The sequence below is a fragment of the Diaphorina citri genome, unplaced genomic scaffold, assembly GCF_000475195.1.
Source record: "Diaphorina citri unplaced genomic scaffold, Diaci psyllid genome assembly version 1.1 scaffold640, whole genome shotgun sequence".
Classification (NCBI taxonomy): Eukaryota; Metazoa; Arthropoda; class Insecta; order Hemiptera; family Psyllidae; genus Diaphorina; species Diaphorina citri.
The window spans coordinates 126,003-146,045 of NW_007378073.1; the positions used below are offsets into that span (position 1 = coordinate 126,003).

A 20,043-nucleotide genomic window follows, 5' to 3' on the forward strand; every position below is an offset into this window, starting at 1 on the left:
CAAACCTGCCAAGGGAGAGAGTCTGCTGGACTTTCTATCTTCGAGTCAGTACTCTAGATCCAATGCAGAGCTGGATAGAGAGAATTCTCACTTCTACATTGCAGAGGCTGTGATCAGTGTTGTAGAACAGGTAAAGGCTAATTTTACGATCCTCGATTTAAGTTGTCTTTGATAGAAAGAGGAACAACCCTTACTTTTATATAAAAAGATTGTACCTCGCATTACTTCAAGGCACTCTCTTTTACATCCATGCCTATCCAAGAACGGAAAAGTCTGGTTAGAAATTTTGCGCCCTGGCCGGGATTTGAACCCAGCACCTCTGGGTTGAGAGTCAGTGCTCTTAACCACTCGGCCACAGAGGTGAGCCAGGGAAAAAGCTAGATATTCTTTAGTAACGTCCCTACTTGATCATCATTTGCCCTACTACGAGTATCTGATTGATATCACTCGAGAGAACTCTTAGAATACTCGTGTTAAAACGACAATGTCAGTAAACTAAAGTTCAGTATCTACAGATACAAGATACCTGAAGCCTGGTAATTATAACCTAGATGTACTAAAGCTCAAATGAAATCATACATGTTAACAGATCTGTGGAGAGGTCGCAATGTATCGGTTTTCGTCACTGTATCAGATTTCATTGAGATATCGCGCTAGCACTAGTCCTATGTGGCTATAAGAGCTGCCATATCATGTATCACATGTTCCAGTCACACTTGACTGCAGTGATATTTTCTTCGGAAAGTTGTTCTATAAAATTTCTCAACATTAGTCATTCGATTGTCGAAGACTTCAGTTGTGTAGTGTTTTCATTGACACAGGAGTCAATAAAAAAATAAATAATTGTTATAAGATCAAACTAATAATCTCACTGTCAAAGAATTAATTATTACCAACTTGGGGAAAAAATGATTTTGTAAGTGATGGAAGTGAAACATTTCGTAGGAAACATGGTCACACTTTTGTACCGGGCTTTGCCTAGTTCCTGGTCCCAGGTAATACTACTGTAAGGGAAACCTGTGTTGTTAATGACCTTTATTTATTTTGTCTCTTCATTTGTTACGCGATAACTATCGAAGTGACATTGATTTTGATGAAATCCAAAGTTTCGTAAACGAAATGACTATGAGGAGCTCCTTAGAGCCCTCTTAGTGTCCTGAATTACTCCTTAGTATCCTGAATTACTCGTCATAATTTTATAAGGTTGGATTTTCGTATACATAATGAAGAGTTCCTCGAAACCCCTTTTGCATTAAGACCCCCCATTGGTTATCTAGGTACTAGTGTTATTATTCTTAGTAGTGTCCATGTAGCAATTGTAGCATAATGTAGGCCATAAGTATAATGTACTTGAGATCTTTTGTACTTTCCAGGTGAAATGGGAGATGGAATTGCAGAAGCTACGAGAGGCAGAGGAGAAGTTAATTATGGGCATTGAGGCCTCGGAACAACCTAGCATGAGTCGGTCTGATAGTTGTGAGTAAATTTTATTATCTAATTTTCATTATTCCAAGTTGGTGGTAGCTTTTGTTAAATTATTCTAGTATTCAGTCAATAAGCCAGATCCTAACTCCCCATATGCATAGGGAGATGGGACCCTATAAGAGTGAGTTACAGGGAGTTGAAGAGTGAGTAAGCTACATATTTTAGGAGCTGACTTATTTACTGAGAATAATCCACTGAAAAGGATTGTTTTTTTTTTTTTTAGTTTTCTTATTTTACCTACATAGATAATTGATAAATGAACTTTTTTCTTAATTTGTACGTACATATTTACGGAGGGATTTCTCAGTTTTAACAGCAAATCGTTTTCGATTTCAGTGGCCACCATGCAGTCGAATCAAGAAAGTTTCAGTGACATCTCCTCTAGTCCTTACCAGTCTGCTCGCTGCTCCCTCTCCCTAGAAGATGAGAGTAGCGCTACACTCCTGCACAATTCTTGCTCAGATTCCATGATATCCCTCTCAATAGACTCCATGCACAGGTAGGAGCTTGTTCCCACTTGGGGTTTGGAAAAAAATCTTGTCGTGTGTAAAGGGAACATTCTCAAATTAGATTGCCTCCAGAACATCCGGAAAAAATCGGGTGAAAGTGGGAATGGGATTAGTTTACAGTGGGATTATAAAGTCTGGTACACTCGTTTCATATCTCCCAACATGGTTTTTCAACAGACCTTCGTGTGTGTACGCAATATTGCGAAAATTTCAGTTCTACACGAGTGAAATTTTGCCCAAAATGTATCAACGATCTGTCGAAAGACGCGGTTGGAAAAACTAAGTTTTAGTTGGGAGATTGTAGCGTAGTACAGGACTTTAAATTGGAAAAAAACAATTTATTGAAGTGAGCCAACCTAGTTAGCTTGGTTGGTAGCGCGTCTGTTTCGTAAGCGCTAGGTCGCGGGTTCGAGTCCCGCCCTGGACGGATTTTATCCTGAACGGATAAGGTTCGTTCTCGGAACGGCTGACTTTCTCCTATCCCGTCTTCCTTCTCTCTTCGGCTTTCTAGACAATAAGACCTTAGCAGTTACAGTAACCTCAAAAAAAAAAAAAAAAACTCTTAAAAAATCTGAAATTGATATTCTTATTCCAGGCAATCTCCACCGAATTCACTTCGGGCATCTTCGTGTTCAGGTCTGAATTCATCGGCAGCTACAAACAGTAGTAGCAGTAGTCTGTCAGCAGAGGGCGTGGCACTCTCTCTGTTGAGAAAGTTCAGTGATCAGCAGCTGCCGGCAGCTTCCGATATTCATTGGCTGGTCAGCGAAAAGGATGCCTCCCGAGAGGTAAGCATGCACGGCTAGCCCAGTGGTCCCGGGTTCGATGCCCACGATCGACAAAAAATTATACTCGTTTTTCGATTGCAAATATTTCAACGGGTTACTTTCTGGTGTTCTCGTGTTGACCTAGCACCTAAATGGGAAGTATTGTGTTTCTTCTCGCCCATCTGATGAGGCATAATACGGAATAGGCACGGGAAGAAAATAAATATATGGAATAATGAATATTTTGTCTATCCTCCTTGAATAGGAATGACTATAACGCGTGAGTGTGACGATAATTCGGCCACAAACGTTGGCTTAAGGTCAATGAAATGGGAAGTAAAGAAAGCCACCAACGAACAACTAACATATGATTTTACGTCTTTTCTTCTGCAATATTTGTGTCCGATCATTACTTTTATCCAGAGAAATTCCCTTTGCTGAAAGGATTAAATTGGAAGGAGAGAGGGTTGGGGTAATTTTTGATTCCTTGTAAAAATTAAGCTATCATGGGTCTGGATTTCAGGAATACTGATAAATTGAAATAGTGTCTAATTTTCATTGGTAATTGGTCTAACTCTAGGTATCTCCCCTGCCAAACAGCTGGCCTAACAATGACGAGACGGAAAACAACTCCACTCTACTCCGCGGCACTTACGAGTGGGCCCCGCCTAGGCCCCAGTTTTCCTCGGAGACTTGAGAAGCATATATGTCGTTCTACATCCTAGACACACTGTAGGGTGTGAATTTCTAGATGTAGGAACGTTGATAAGTTAAGTAAATATACATAGTAAATATACACGGTGATATACATTGAATAAATATCATATATTCATATTGTTCGCGTGTAGAATATTTTAGAAACGTTAACAAGTCGTATTGTTTGCCAAACACAAGGTTCCGGCGGGCCCCCCTGCCTTCATTCTTCCGTAAAAATTAACCTATCATGGGTCTGGATTTCAGGAATACTGATAAATTGAAATAGTGTCTAATTTTCATTGGTAATTGGTCTAACTCTAGGTATCTCCCCTGCCAAACAGCTGGCCTAACAATGACGAGACGGAAAACAACTCCACTCTACTCCGCGGCACTTACGAGTGGGCCCCGCCTAGGCCTCAGATCATCTTCTTTCCTCACCCTACCCCTGTGTAAGTAACCCAGTCACTTATCCAAGCTCGACGTTATCATTACTTTTTTAGAGGTTGGATAGAAGGAACTGTAACTGCCAAGGTCTTATCGTTCCGAAAGCGAAGAGAGGAAGACAGTGATAACTATCTACAACGTTATTTAACCCATGGAAGTGTTTTGTAGGGAATACCGGAATCTCATTTCATTTTCTCAAGGAATGAACATTTATATCTAGAGAGTGGCACCTTTGGGGGGTAAAAACTGGGACCTTGTTTAGACTGTGGGAGTAATGGGGACTTTTCAGTCTCATTCTGGCAGTATAAACAAGGGGTATTCTATTAATTCAGTTCATTTTCTCTCGCGCAGGCGTCATGTTCTAATGATGAAGCAAAACTTGCGTTGCGCAGGCTGTGGTATGCGCGTGGCGCTTCAGTACGCATCCAAGTTTCGCTACTGTTCATATCTAGGTAGATATTTCTGTACCGGGTGTCATTCCAACCAAACAGCCATGATACCTGGCAAGATCATACAGGCGTGGAACTTCAAGAAGTAAGGGGTTGTCTCCGAGGTATTTGTCTTCTGGGTGGTGTCCTCTCTGAACCATGAAACTCTATTTCGTGGTAATATAGGCCAGCTCTTCGAACTCTTGACGTTCTTGCGCCTCCCGGCACAACTGATATTTTCCACTCAATGTTGTGCTTTTCATTTCGGTCATAAATATAGCCTCATTGGTTGTATTCGTATACTCGCAGTTCTCTTTTTTTCCGCTTTATTTTCCTCTATTTCTTCAAAGCGAAAGTAAATATTCTGACTGCCTCATCATAAACACCTCACAAAGTAGAAGCGATACATATTACATATACAGGATGGCACCATATTTTCCACTCAATGTTGTGCTTTTCATTTCGGTAATAAATATAGCCTCATTGGTTGTATTCGTATACTCGTGGTTCTCTTTTTTCCGCTTTATTTTCCTCTATTCCTTCAAAGCGAAAGTAAATATTCTGACTGCCTCATCATAAACACCTCACAAAGTAGAAGCGATACATATTACATATACAGGATGGTACTATAAAAACAGAAGCAGAGAAACGCACCTCTAACATTGTAGGCGAAGAAAATCTACTCAGAAAAGAGGGGACATGGGAGAGAAAGAGAGGACAAAGGAGGGAAAAGAGGGGACAAAGGAGGGAAAAGAGAGGACATAGGAGGGAAAAGAAAGGACAAAGGAGGGAAAAGAGAGGACATAGGAGGGAAAAGACGGGACAAAGGAAGGGAAAGACGGGACAAAGAAGGGGAAATAGGATGGAAAAGAGAAAACCTAGGAGAGAAAAGACGGGACAAAGGAGGTTAGACAAGGGACAAAGGGAAAAGATGGGACAAAGGAGGGTAGACAGGGGACAAAGGAAAGTTTTGCCATTCTGTCTGTCGTGCCAGTTACATGGGTTTCCTATGACCTCTTCCTTATCAACCCTACCAAGGTCGGCAGTCACAAAAGAGAAATACTTTCCTTATTAGATTTATTCTGAATATTAGGATAAGTAAATAAATATGGTATATGACATTGACGAGTAATATGGAAATAAATAAGACTAGTTTTCAGTCTGTTTCTTCATATTGTTACAATGAGGCGAAAATTTTGGAAACTAAATTCAAATTGGTACTTTTATATTATATCAACTGTTCGCATAGGACTAAAGAGTGCCTTTTTACAAGCAGTTCTAGAAAGAATACAACAGTAAGTTAACGTAAATAGTATTTGGTAATCTTTTATGACAAATCCCTAATGTAGGTACCTACAGAGCACAAAACATCCAATAATTCTCAAAAATAGATTATCCCTTGACAAGTCCATTTAAAGGTAGAGAAGTCTATTATTACTCCAATTCCCCCATGACAATCTGGCAGTTTGTGTCAGAATTCCAGATCTCATTCACTTCATTTTACTTTTAATAATATTCATTTTGTTGTTAGAAAAGCTTCATGTCACTGTAAGCTATTTGTATAAAAAAAGGAATGTTCAAAGTTTAAAAGCAGTTCTTGTTCTTAAAAAAAAAAAATCCCTTAGCCCATCCCTAACAAACATTAATTTCCTTCCCAACACAGGATAAGGAAAGTAAAAAGGGACCTTCGAAGTCCCATATCTCTAAATATCCGACCATCAAGAAAGAAAGAAGAAATAAACCTTTATTGAAGGACAGCCTTCAAATGAGGTTAATGCCCGAATTATATAGTACCCACTACTTAACCCTTTACGTATCAATAACAATATTCTGGCCATGCCTTTAATCTGCAGAGCCTACAACAAAGCTAGGAGCAAATGTTAGCTTACCATAGAATGGGTTAACACCATTTGAATTGAAGTCTCAACTAGCACAGATCCAAAGTGAAGATTCACATTTTTTATATTAAATGAAAACAACAGACAACATAAAATCTTTTAACACATTTTGATAAAAAAGATATAACAAAGGAACAACAAGATTTTGACAAAAATGTATTATAAAAAAATAGAACAATATTTTTTAACGTATTATTTATAACAATATTACAACACTTTTATGTTTTTGTTGGAACATAAATAGAAACCAATTGAAATAAAAAGGTTTATTTACAATAGCTTTCCGATGGGTTCTAGAACTTTTTCGTCATTCATTTTTTTAGAATTTTGGATTTCGTATTTTTTTATTTTCACTTTTCAAAATTAATAATACAACTGATTAGATATTGTACGCAAAAATTATTCATGAACTTTTTTTTTCCTATCTGAACATACTGCAACCCGATTTGCAATTTTACTGAAAAAACAACGTTGAGGAAAAAAACTACATGAAAGGCACAAACTAAACCTACGGGAAAAGAAAAACTCTCTCGCTTTGACCTCTATTTTTTTCGTGCGGGGGAAAAATTGATTTGTGGGAAAACTAATCGCACGGCGAAATCTGGTGGGGGAAGTTGCAAACATTTCGTACGGTGGTAATACAGGGGGAAGTTTTCTTTTCTTTCAAAATTCCTTTCCATATATCCAGTATTTTCCAGTATAAGGTAAAATATCCCTTTAATCCTTTCTTTGCATTTGTTTCGTTATAATACCTACCTTTCAAATGAGATTTTTTTTTTTTTTTTTTTTTTTAGGTATCCTTATAATATATAGGTAATTATAGGTACAATAGGTATACAAACTACCTAACAAAAATATCCGCCTATTAAAAGTGGGGCCTATTTCTCTTAGTCTACTAATACACACTGATAGACCTATTTTTGTCCTTTTCACAAGGACTAGCCATTCATACAATTTTATGTTATCAGGTCATCACCAGTGGCAATATCCAGTGGCAATAGCACCTTGAGTGCACCAGCTCCCTTGGATCTCTAAAATCAAGCAACATTGTCTTTTTTCCAAGAGGTTTGACAGAGGGAACTATAACTGTTAAGGTTTTATCATCCCCAAATCAAAGATATGAGGAAGACAGGATAGGAAAAAGCCAGCTGTTCCAAGAATGAACATTATCCCATCAGGATAAAATCTGCCCTGGGTGGGAATCACCTAAATTAGTACCTACTCTGTTTGGTCACCATCTAGGCCAAAAGGCTTTTTCTGGCCTTACACAAGCCAGCTGGATCAGTTTCATGATTATCCAAGTAGCTTGCTGCTGAATGCTGCAGCTTCTATGAAATTCAAGCAGTAGGTACATTAGCCACTGGTTTATCTTATCACTACAACAATCCTATCCTTCAGGTATTTTGATACTGCAAAGCTTAGCTTATGCCACTTATGGTAGGTACTTACATGTGAGCGTTTTGTTCTATTGATCAAAAAATACACAACTACACTATGCTGCTTAGTTGAGTAGGACAAGTTAACAGGTATCTCCTAAACTGAGAACTGTTGGACAGACGTTGGACTGCATGGACTGCACGTATTCCATTATGTGACTTTTATTTAGGCTGAACTAATGAGATTCTACTTTGGACATATCTAAACACTTGCTCCACAAAGCGCAATCTCATTAGTTCAGCCATGTTTGATCACAAAAATAAGTAACATAATCGAATGCGATTTGTCTCTCCCTCTATCTCCTCCTCTTCCCCCTCTCTCTCTCTCCTCCCATCTTCCTCTCTCCCTTTAGCTAATGATAATGATGTTTCATAGCATAGTGATAATGATATTTCATATTCATAACATAGTGAAATTTCCCAGTTTCTGATCATTCAAAAACGATGATTCAAGAATTTTGCCTTTCCTTTTGGTGAAAGGCAAGAGTTTTAACCGGTGATAAAAAGAATTAATTTGTTACAAGGTACAACAGCTCTTTCCGGACTGAATTATTTTATGTCACTACTGAGATTCGACTCGCAGTCTCCTTGATTGTGAATACAATGCCTGAGCAACTGTTCTACTTGGACTTTCCAAGAACCTATCAAGCTTTAGGCTGAAGTGAAATTTAATATGTGTACGTAGAAGGTAGGGCATTACTTTGTTTTACATGCCCAACTCCTACGTCTTCTACATTTTGCTCTGGATGTGATGAAACCTTTACCTAAATAAACACTTACGAGTAGCATGCCGAGTAGCATCAGTTTTTTTCTTCTTCTTCTTCTTTTCGAAATTGGAGTGAAAATTCTTTAAATTTCGGCAAACTTGGTACCCATTTGAGCTCGCGCTATGTGAGTCACAAATACAGATACTTTACAGTGGATAAATTGAAAAGGGAAAGAAAACGGAAGAAAGAAGGTTAACTGAAAGTTTACAACCAAAAATTTTAAACCAGTTGATATGATCCCTCTTTAGCTCCGGAAACAAAGAAATGATAAGACAGATGGGTGGTATAAGTAAAGAAAGCTTTATTGAAAAGAACAAACATTAATTTTGTCAATGATATTTCTCGAGACTTATTTCATTTAGCACGAGATAAATAGTAAGCCCCGCCCCTTACTGTGAAAGCTACCAATAAAATGAGACCATACATCCAAAAATTCTGTCTTGAAGAAGATGATAATGCAAAGGGAGGGAGAGGGGGAGAAAGCGAGAGAGGAAGAGAGACGGAGGGGGAAAGCTAATACTAGGAGCGAGAGAAACGGAATGACAAAGAGGAGACAATGGGAGGAACAAGAAGATAGAGAGAGAGAGAGAAAGACCGAGGAAAGGGCGGTAGAGAAAGAGAGAGAAAACGGAGAAAGGGGAGAGAGAAGTCTTGGCGCCTTGCCTAGCTACGAAATAGCTGGAATTCTTGACGAATCAATAGCCGAGATTTCTGCGAGCAGACTAGATGGAGGGTATCTAATGCAAAGGGAGGGAGAGGGGGAGAAAGCGAGAGAGGAAGAGAGACGGAGGGGGAAGCTAATACTAGGAGCGAGAGAAACGGAATGACAAAGAGGAGACAATGGGAGGAACAAGAAGAGAGAGAGAGAGAGAGAGAGAGAGAGAGAGAGAAAACGGAGAAAGGGGAGAGAGAAGTCTTGGCGCCTCGCAAGAAAAACAGTTCCATTATACAGAGTGATCAATGCATCTCTCCCCTGCGGACTTCTAATCTCCTAATCAGAAACCAGGAGAAGGGGACTTTTTGCTAACACCCTGTGTCGGTATTGGTAATAGTGTTTTGATTAGTTGACAATGTGATTGATGATAATAATCAGAAGCAGGGCGGGTGCGGCAGAAGACTAATCCGGCCCGTACACTATCAATATTCCTGTCAATATTGTATTGTCAATAGTAGAATAGAAACCTTGTTCATCCTGCCCGAATAGGACTGAAAAGTCCTTTTACCCCAGCAGTCTAAAGTCTAGGCGCCTTGCAAGAAAAACAGTTCCATTATACAGAGTGATCAATGCATCTCTCCCCTGCGGACTTCTAATCTCCTAATCAGAAATCAGGAGAAGGGGACTTTTTGCTAACACCCTGTGTCGGTATTGGTAATAGTGTTTTGATTAGTTGACTATGTGATTGATGATAATAATGAGAAACAGGGCGGGTGCGGCGGAAGACTAATCCGGCCCGTACACTATCAATATTCCTGTCAATATTATTGGCAATATTACTGGCAATAATTGTATTGTCAATAGTAGAATAGAAACCTTGTTCATCCTGCCCGAATAGGACTGAAAAGTCCTTTTACCCCAGCAGTCTAAAGTCTAAAAAAAAAATTCCTTACTGACAAGATATTATCGTCCACGTCCATCTTGTCAAACGCTGTGTCTTTCATGTAAGAATCTTGTTTCTTCCTGTTTTTACTTCTACTATGGATCGCTGCTGTCACCTGTCGTAGTCTTTTTTCTTTTGTTTTTGTTCCCAGTAAATTCATCAATCATTATGGCACAGTATATGGCCTCCATACATTTATGACATACATGTTATATGTTATAAATGGATGGGGCACACACTGTGCCGTAATAAGTTGTTGGTAAATTTTAAATAATCAAAATTGAATTTTGAAAAGTTGGTGATCTCAGAAAAGATGTGTGGTTTGATTTGCAATTTTAGAATAACAAGAGAGAGAAAAAAAAAGACGCCAACGTTACGTGGTGTTCCCAAGCGGTCACCCATCCAAGTACTATCCACGCTCAACGTTGCTTAACTTCAGTGATCGGACGAGAACTGGTGTATTCAACGTGATATGAACGTTGGCAAGGAACGGGAGAAAGAAGCGAATATATGAACACACGCAAGAGTATTGTACAAGTCCCTACAGAAGAGAGGGGAGTTGAATACCTCACAGCTCAGATAAAGCACCCATAATACCGGGTATGCGTACGAAGCTTATAGCATAACGTATAAAAGTAGAGTACTTATCAGTAACGGATAGTGTGCGTCATTATATTGACAATACTTATCTTTCCGTGAAAAGATACTGTCAATAGGTCCTCACACTATCGATATTTCTACACAGTATTGACGAAAATATTGATATTGTGTGAGCGTTATAAGACATAGTTTTCGTTACATGGTCTGATTTATTAGCTCCCAAATCGATATAGCCTTGAGATAAGAAAATTCCTTATACTGACAATACTACTTATCTTTCCGTGAAAAAATACTGTCAATAGGTCCTCACACTATCGATATTTCTACACAGTATTGACGAAAATATTCATAGTGTGTGAGCGTTATAAGACATAGTTTTCGTTACATGGTCTGATTTATTAGCTCCCAAATCGATATAGCCTTGAGATAAGAAAATTCCTTGAAACCTAAGATTTATAAGGATAGCCTTACAAAACAAATAAAGCAAGAATAGGTCGGATATTTAGAGATATGGGACTTCGAAGGTCCCTTTTTACTTTCCTTATCCTGTGTTGGGAAGGAAATTAATGTTTGTTAGGGATGGGCTAAGGGATTTTTTTTTTCTTTTTTTTTAAGAACAAGAACTACCTTTAAACAAACATTCCTTTTTTTATATACAAATAGCTTACAGTGACATGAAGCTTTTCTAACAACAAAATGAATATTATTAAAAGTAAAATGAAGTGAATGAGATCTGGAATTCTGACACATCCACTAATATCGACGTTTATTGCATTGCATATTGCATACACACAATAGTTGTCAGGCATTCATAAAAATAATTTATTGTTCTGATCATCTCATCGCATCGTTTGATTTTTTTGTTAAACGAAAGGATATTTCTAAACTACATTTCTACTCGTTCCCCAAATGTTCCTTAAACTTAATGTACCTAATGGAAAGTACAAATAGAATAGAATCAAATACCTATACCTTGTTTATATTGCCTGAATCAGACTGAAAAGTCTCTTTACTCCCGATAACAATAGTAACCTAAGAAAAAAAAACGGTCACGAAGAAAAGAAAGAGGAAACAGCAAAAAGGCAATAGATATACAGCGGAGTGACAGATAGGAGAGTGTAATGAGGCTAAAGGTGGAAGGTAAAATGAACGCTAAATTTAGAGCAAAGTAAATTGTACTAGGACACAAATAGAATTGAACATGTAACAATGGCAGAAGTTGTGGGATCTAGGGGGAGGGGGAAGAGGACAAAGGACGAAAAAGAGGGGGGAAAGAGAAGACAAGGGAGGAAAAAGAGGGGACAAAGGCGGAAAAAAGGGGAAATAGGAAAGAAAAGACAGGACAAAGGACGAAAGAGGGACAAAGGAAGGTAAAGACGGGACAAAAGAGGGAAAATAGGAGAGAGACAAAGGAAAAGAGAAAACATAGGAGAGAGAAGACGGGGGACATGGGAGGAAAAGAGGGGACAAACTGCTATAATAAGTTGTTGGTAAATTTTAATTAAATAATCAAAATTGAATTTTGAAAAGTTGGTGATCTCAGAAAAGTTGTGTAGTTTGATTTGCAATTTTAGAATAATAAGAGAGAAAAAAAAAAGAATAAAAAGACGCCAACGTTACGTGGTGTTCCCAAGCGGTCACCCATCCAAGTACTATCCACGCTCAACGTTGCTTAACTTCAGAGATCGGACGAGAACTGGTGTATTCAACGTGATATGAACGTTGGCGAGAAACGAGAGAAAGAAGCGAATATATGAACACACGCAAGAGTATTGTACAAGTCCCTACAGAAGAGGGGGAGTTGAATACCTCACAGCTCAGATAAAGCACCCATAATACCGGGTATGCGTACGAAGCTTATAGCATAACGTATAAAAGTAGAGTATAAAAGTTTATTAGGTGTCAATGGTGCGAAGAACTTCATTTTATCATCTCAATCAAGACAGTCCAAGTAGAACAGTTGCTCAGGCATTGTATTCACAATCAAGGAGACTGCGAGTCGAATCTCAGTAGTGACATAAAATAATTCAGTCCAGAAAGAGCTGTTGTACCTTGTAACAAATTAATTTTTTTTTTATCACCGGTTAAAACTCTTGCCTTTCACCAAAAGGAAAGGCAAAATTCTTGAATCATCGTTTTTGAATAGTCAGAAACTGGGAAATTTCACTATGTTATGCATATGAAATATCATTATCACTATGCTATGAAACATCATTATCATTAGCAAAAGGGAGAGAGGAAGATGGGAGGAGAGAGAGAGGGGGAAGAGGAGGCGATAGAGGGAGAGACAAATCGCATTCGATTATGTGACTTATTTTTGTGATCAAACATGGCTGAACTAATGAGATTGCGCTTTGTGGAGCAAGTGTTTAGATATGTCCAAAGTGGAATCTCATTAGTTCAGCCAAAATAAAAGTCACATAATTGAATATGATAACACATATACACATACCTGTAGAGAGGTGTAGAGTGACAGGGCATTAGAAACAGCACACCCTGGGACCGGTTGCCTTCCCTCAGATGTGACATGACATTCAGCACACCCACTTGATGGAACAGAGAGAGATACACTAGGAGTCCGGATTCGATTAGGATGCAAAAGGCTAGGAATGAGTAGATCAAGCCTCTGTGAGTCAATGTAACAAATGAAAATAAAACATTATGAAAAGAAACTGAGCAAAAAAACGAATTTTATACCGAGGAAAAAACGTTTTTTGCTCTGAGGGAAAAAATAAAATAAAAATGGACTGTGCTAAAAATTACTTTTGCACTGAGCAAAAACATCTTTTGCACTGTGCTAAAAATATCTTCTGCACTGAAGAAAAAACAACTTTTGCACAGAACAAAAAACATCATTTGTAAACATCATTTTTCGGACTGTGCTAAAAACATCTTTTGCATTGAGCAACAAAAACGACTTTCACACTGCACAAAAATACTTACTGTGGTGTTGATTTGAGCCAGTTAAACACCTCAAGTGACGTGTACAATATCATGATGGGCCAAAGTGAAAGAAGGAACCGGAACTCTTTATGACCGATACAACTGAGAACAGAAAGGAAAATATGGCTGTATTTTTTTCTCCCACCCCCCATGAGGGGGTTTTATGTCCCTGTATTAAGTAATACTAAGGCCTTTAGTGACAGGGTTTCACCCTCCACTCAGTGACAAGGTACTCACCCACCTCATATTAAACTCACCCAGCCAACGAGATTAATTTAATAACTTTACATTTCAGTGCAAGAAAACCAACCGTTTATAGCCACTTTTGGGAAGCTAGCAAAATCCGGCAAATGAAATGACCTTGAACCCTCGAATGGCCTTGGGATTTGTTTATTTTGAAGAAAATGGAATGAAAAACTGGAAATGGAAAAGTAAAAAAAAAAAAAATACAAACGCAGGCAAATCAAGTGCAGTCCAACGTCTGTCCAACAGTTCTCAGTTTAGGAGATACCTGTTAACTTGTCCTACTCAACTAAGCAGCATAGTGTAGTTGTGTAAACAAATGAAAATAAAACATTATGAAAAGAAACTGAGCAAAAAAACGAATTTTATACCAAGGAAAAAAACATTTTTTGCTCGGAGCGAAAAAATAAAATAAAAATGGACTGTGCTAAAAATTACTTTTGCACTGAGCAAAAACATCTTTTGCACTGAGCAAAAACATCTTTTGCACTGTGCTAAAAATATCTTCTGCACTGAGGAAAAAACAACATTGGCACAGAACAAAAAACATCATTTGTAATGAGCAAAATTTATTTCGGACTGTGCTAAAAACATCTTTTGCATTGAGCAACAAACGACTTTCACACTGCACAAAAATACTTACTGTGGTGTTGATTTGAGCCAGGTAAACACCTCAAATGACGTGTACAATATCATGATGGGCCAAAGTGAAAGAAGGAACCGGAACTCTTTATGACCAATGCAACTGAGAACAGAAAGGAAAATATGGCTGTATTTTCTTTTCTCCCACCCCCCACGAGGGGGTTTTATGTCCCTGTATGAAGTAATACTAAGGCCTTTAGTGACAGGGTTTCACCCTCCACTCAGTGACAAGGTACTCACCCACCTCATATTAAACTCACCCAGCCAGAGTGGGACGATTGCCCACAAGATCACCCATTTGAATACTGAGCACGCGCAACATTGCTTAATGTCATGTCAGTGATATGTAATATATGAGAAACTGGTGCATTCAATGTTCTATCATCACTGCACTGGCTAGTTATTGAAGTTTTACTATTTATTTTTACTTTTTTAGACTCTTTACTTATTTGTACACAAATACAAGAAATTAAAAAGAACAACAGCCTAGAGGCCTAGGGAGCCTAGGACATTCTCTACCATTTAACCCTGGATTCTTACAAACCTGTAAACAAGCAGAGTCCACACCAAAGTAGCAAATAGTAGAGCATGATGACACTTCCTCTGCCATACAGTTCTCATCATATAGGAATAGAATGCCGGAGTCATAGCCCCCAACACACTGGGTATTCCTGCCGTCAAGTACCAGAACCAAGGTTGAGTTGAGTAGTGGGCACTAACACCGGATATTATGTTGCGACTGAGGAAATTCCATGGGGTCAATGTAAAACTCCCGTGAAACCAACTGTCCAACAGAATACTTAGTCCTAGGCACATTATCCTGTGAATAGAATGGAAAAGTTTGCATTAGTTTAAATAAAGTGAATCGCACTGAAAAAATGCATTAAAATAGTCAAAATAATCAATAATGTATAGAGAGAAAAAAATATCAATAAACTGGTACACAGGTAACTTACCCCACTGGTATGAAATGATAGACTACACGTTTCATAACGGATCGAGATTGGAATATATCATACAGACACAATGGTAACCAGAGGATACAAGAGGTGGGTCGCAAGAGACAGCTGATGGCCACTATCCACAGATAAGTTGTTTCTAAAAGGGAAAAAAAATAGTGATGAAGTTTCAATTGACTTGAAAAATAAAGCTCCCCACCCTAAAATCTAAATATTGTTCAATTTCAGCTTTATTGACCATGACTGCTAGGTGAAATATTTTTTCCAAGCTTTACTTTCAATAGTACAGTGCAGAGTACAGTACTATGGAGAATTTGAAAGACTATGGCCAGTGGTTGCCCCATTCCTCCATACACTCTGCACTGAAATAATGAAAAATGCAATGTTATTGATACGTAAAGGGTTAAGTAGTGGGTACTATATGGTTCGGGCATTAACCTCATTTGAAGGCTATCCTTCAATAAAGTTTTATTTCTTCTTTCTTTCTTGATGAAATTCACCATTAATTTATATTTTATACAGTCCTTACTTCCATTCTTTCTTTATAAATACAATATCTACTGTTTTTTTTTTTTTTTTTTTTTTTTTTTTTTGTGTTGGAATCCCCCTTCAATTTTGACCTTGAGGTTTCCCCAGTGTATGATAAAGTTATGAATAGCTAATACTTGGGTTGTAAGTTGATACCTATATTATAACTGTATTAATTATCCTCGTGAGAAATTTATACAGGGTGTTTATATTTTTGATAGTATCTTATTTACCTATTCTGTATTTTACCTTGTTTTTTTACATTATTAATTAAGTATTTGTTGGCATCTTCTGTTTCAGACATGAAATCTCAACCAGAACTGTATTGGTCAATTTTGTCAATCAAGATACATTTTTACATCTGTCTAAATACCTTCCATAAGAGGTAATTGTTTGTCTTATCATAAACTTGCTCCAACATACATTTTTCTACTGATTACCAAGTGTGTAGGTAAACATTGCTTTCTTCTTTGTGGATTAGGTAAAGAAATACAATGCCTCCTACTGTGATAAAGTTCATTTATAACTTACCTTATCAACCCAGAGCAGAGCTGTGTAGCATTCTGGACTTTAACAATGACTGGAGAACTCTAGGTGGGAGCTATATGAATTTTACCTCTCGTCAATTGTTCCAAATGGAACAAGCTATTCTAAGGAGAGAATCCCCAACTGAAGAGCTTTTGTCCAAGTGGGGTGCTCAGAATCATACAGTGCTGGAACTTTTCAAGCACCTGTATGCAATGAGACACTATCAAGCCATGCTTATATTAAAACCTTATGTTGAATCCAAATATCATACTTGTATACCTGAAGGCTGCTCTGATAATAGAACTATATTACAAGAACAAAGCTCTGTATTCAGTGCACAAAATCACAATGTGAAAAGTGCCAGAGTGAACTTTGAAAACGAAGCTGGAGTGAGGCAAGAGAATAATCCAGGTAATGAACCAACTCGGAAAGTATCAGATCCTCTGACACCAATGAATGTGCTAGGTGGTACACCTCATATTCCATATCAAGAGTTGACATTGGCCACTAACAACTGGGATAAACTCAACATTTTGGGTAAAGGTGGCTTTGGCACTGTGTACAAAGGTGTATGGGAGAAAACAACCATTGCTGTGAAAAAGTTGGAAGTTCATCGGAATGACAGAGCTGTTGAAACACTGAACCAATGTCAAAGAGAACAATCATTACGAGAACTCAAGTATCTGAATAGTTGTCGTCATGACAATATTCTACCCTTGTATGGTATTTGCTTTGAAACAGGAAAATATTGTTTAGTTTACCGGTATATGCCCAATGGTTCCCTTGAAGATAGACTTCTCATGAAAAAGAACACACCCTCACTATTATGGACACAGAGACTTCACATTGCTAAGGGTACTTCACTTGGACTTCAATTCCTGCATAGTCGAGAACCACCTCTAATACATGGAGACATCAAGAGTGCTAATATTCTACTCAATCATCATATGGATCCAGTCATAGGAGACTTTGGACTCACTCAAGAAGGACCTATAGAAAAAGCAACACACATTACACTCAAGAGAGTCAATGGAACAAGGCCCTATCTACCACATGAGTTTTTAGTAGGAAAAAGATTATCAACCAAGGTTGATGTGTATGGATTTGGGATAGTCCTGTTTGAATTGGCTACTGGTATGCGAGCTTATGATGATACCAGGAGATCAGAACGTCACCTCAAGAGTTTGGTAGAGAAATATTCCGAAGAAAATATGTATGACTTGGTTGATAAAAATGCACAACCCATCGAACTTAACATTGCCTATGCATTCTTTAGGATAGGTAAACAGTCAACCAAGCAAAACCCTAAAGAGAGGCCTGAGATGACTCAAGTGTATAACATGCTGAGTGGAAGTGGAGGTGAATCTCCTAACGCTACAGGTCCTACTCTACCCGTGAGTATGCCAACAAGCTCAGGGGTGAACACACCTATCCGCACATTATCACCCAATAATATACCACGGTATAAATTTGGTAAAACTTTGGAATCCGGTGTTCCTTATCTTCCTCCTCCGTTACAGATGATAAACTCCCCTCACTTATTACAACGGACAGGTTCTCTAGTCAATGACAATTTTACGAGATTTCCGGTTGCGCAACATCTAACACCAAATTATGCTCATGTACGTTTGCAAGAAACTGGCTCCCAAAACAATGAACTACAAAAGCTCGGTCCAGACATGGTACCTACACAATATGTGCGATCTAATCAACCCCATGAAGTTCTCAGTCCAAGTCGCGTTCCGTCCTCGTCACAACAACAACCACAACAGCAACTTCCCGTAGTGATAACATCAGAGTCAGATTCAAGTCACAGCCAAGATGTATCTCATGCACAATGTACACAACAGCAACAACAACCACAACAGCAACTTCCCGTAGTGATAACATCAGAGTCAGATTCAAGTCACAGCCAAGATGTATCTCATGCACAATGTAATTCATCTTGTGACCATTCAACGTCTTCCACAGATGAGTCAAGTTCTCTAGAAATTATCGACAGTAAATCGGAGTTGTCATCTGTTGTGCAAAATAATAAATCACAGTTATCACCCGAAGCACAAGATACCCCAGCTGAGTCTTCATCTACAACACAGAATGACAAATCTCTTGAAATAATCCCAGTTGACTGCATGCCAGTACTGCAGCTATTGAGTTTAAAGAAATAATGTACTCCTAGCCTTAATTTTATTCGCGTAGGAAATGAAATCCTAGGTCAGTATATTAGGTTTTCAAACTCCTATACTTCAGCTCCCTTGTGACATTTGAGTAGTTGAGGTCAAGAGGAAGAGGTATTAAAATCTACATACGTAAGATTTGACTTTATATCGATTCATCTGATGGAATCTCAAGTTTGCAAGTGCCTTAGTTTTTTATTGGTAGAATATAGGGTCTCGGTACTCTGTTGTTTAGTTTTGTTTAGCATCTGATGGAATCTCAAGTTTGCAAGTGCCTTAGTTTTTTATTGGTAGAATATAGGGTCTCGGTACTCTGTTGTTTAATTTTGTTTATATTTTCCAAACCGTGCACTTACCATGCCAAAGTACCTGACATGTTTTTTTCATTCCAAATTATTTTATACAAATATTTACAGGTTATGTAATCTTTTTTAAAAAGAAAATATATTCTTAAGTTTATTTTATGTAGTTAAGTGTACACGTTTTATGATTGTCCAAGTTTATTTTTCAATAATAAAATGAAGTTGCCTTATTCTTATTTGTAGGTATATTAAAAACCGAGTTTTTCACTCTTTGTTTTGTTTATATTTTCCAAACCGTGCACTTACCATGCCAAAGTACCTGACATGTTTTTTTTTTTTTTTTCATTCCAAATTATTTTATACGAATATTTACAGGTTATGTAATCTTTTTTAAAAAGAAAATATATTCTTCAGTTTATTTTATGTAGTTAAGTGTACACGTTTTGTGATTGTCCAAGTTTATTTTTCAATAATAAAATGAAGTTGCCTTATTCTTATTTGTAGGTATATTAAAAACCGAGTTTTTCACTCTTTGTATATGTTTTCAGCTATTGCATAAAATCAGATTGCATTACCAAGTCTGGATTACGAGCTAGATGAAAATACCGTCATCTTAAGTCACCTCATTCGGATCAAATAGAAGAAACATAAAGGATCCTGATCTGCAAGGTAATCTTAGCAAACATGTTTTCCATGAATATTGTAACCATCGACTTCTTCATGTCAAAACCCATAGCACACTTTGACCCTGTACATTCTGAACTGAGAAACTTGGTCATTCAGAAAGTTCCTGTTATAAGGGTTTTCGGTAATAATATTGAAGGCAAGAAAACGTGTGTGTTTGTCCATGGCGTGTTCCCATATCTGTACATTCCTTTTCATCATGAGCCCATCACAGAGACAATCGTACATTCTGAACTGAGAAACTTGGTCATTCAGAAAGTTCCTGTTATAAGGGTTTTCGGTAATAATGTTGAAGGCAAGAAAACGTGTGTGTTTGTCCATGGCGTGTTCCCATATCTGTACATTCCTTTTCATCATGAGCCCATCACAGAGACAATGCTGCAACAACTAGCTGCTAGCATTGATAAAG

At 37.9% G+C, this 20,043-nt stretch overlaps 2 protein-coding genes, 1 long non-coding RNA gene and 2 other non-coding genes across 7 annotated transcripts in view; 3 read left to right on the top strand and 2 right to left on the bottom strand.

Moving 5' to 3' along the window:
• LOC103510764 (run domain Beclin-1-interacting and cysteine-rich domain-containing protein) overlaps window positions 1–20,043 on the top strand; it is a gene marked incomplete at its 3' end in the record, with an annotated part of 62,340 nt that overhangs the window by 28,545 nt on the left and 13,752 nt on the right. The window lies entirely within an intron of this gene.
• Window positions 10,394–10,512, bottom strand: LOC113468083. The gene has a single exon (XR_003391946.1). It is a non-coding gene; the product is annotated as a 5S ribosomal RNA (ribosomal RNA).
• LOC113468084 lies at window positions 12,237–12,355 on the bottom strand. The gene has a single exon (XR_003391947.1). It is a non-coding gene; the product is annotated as a 5S ribosomal RNA (ribosomal RNA).
• LOC113468080 lies at window positions 16,068–19,842 on the top strand. The gene is made up of 2 exons (XR_003391944.1): window positions 16,068–16,328; window positions 19,499–19,842. It is a non-coding gene; the product is annotated as an uncharacterized LOC113468080 (long non-coding RNA).
• LOC103510767 (serine/threonine-protein kinase pelle-like) lies at window positions 16,322–18,862 on the top strand. 3 transcript variants are annotated; one of them, XM_026824730.1, is made up of 2 exons: window positions 16,322–18,238; window positions 18,314–18,862. In XM_026824730.1, the coding sequence occupies exons 1-2, from the start codon at window positions 16,438–16,440 to the stop codon at window positions 18,637–18,639; spliced, it is 2,127 nt and encodes a 708-aa protein (XP_026680531.1). In that variant the 5' UTR covers window positions 16,322–16,437; the 3' UTR covers window positions 18,640–18,862. The 3 variants fall into 3 exon arrangements, with proteins under 3 accessions (XP_026680531.1, XP_026680532.1, XP_026680533.1); XM_026824731.1 differs by having other exon boundaries at window positions 16,322–18,235; window positions 18,326–18,862; XM_026824732.1 differs by having other exon boundaries at window positions 16,322–18,235; window positions 18,332–18,862.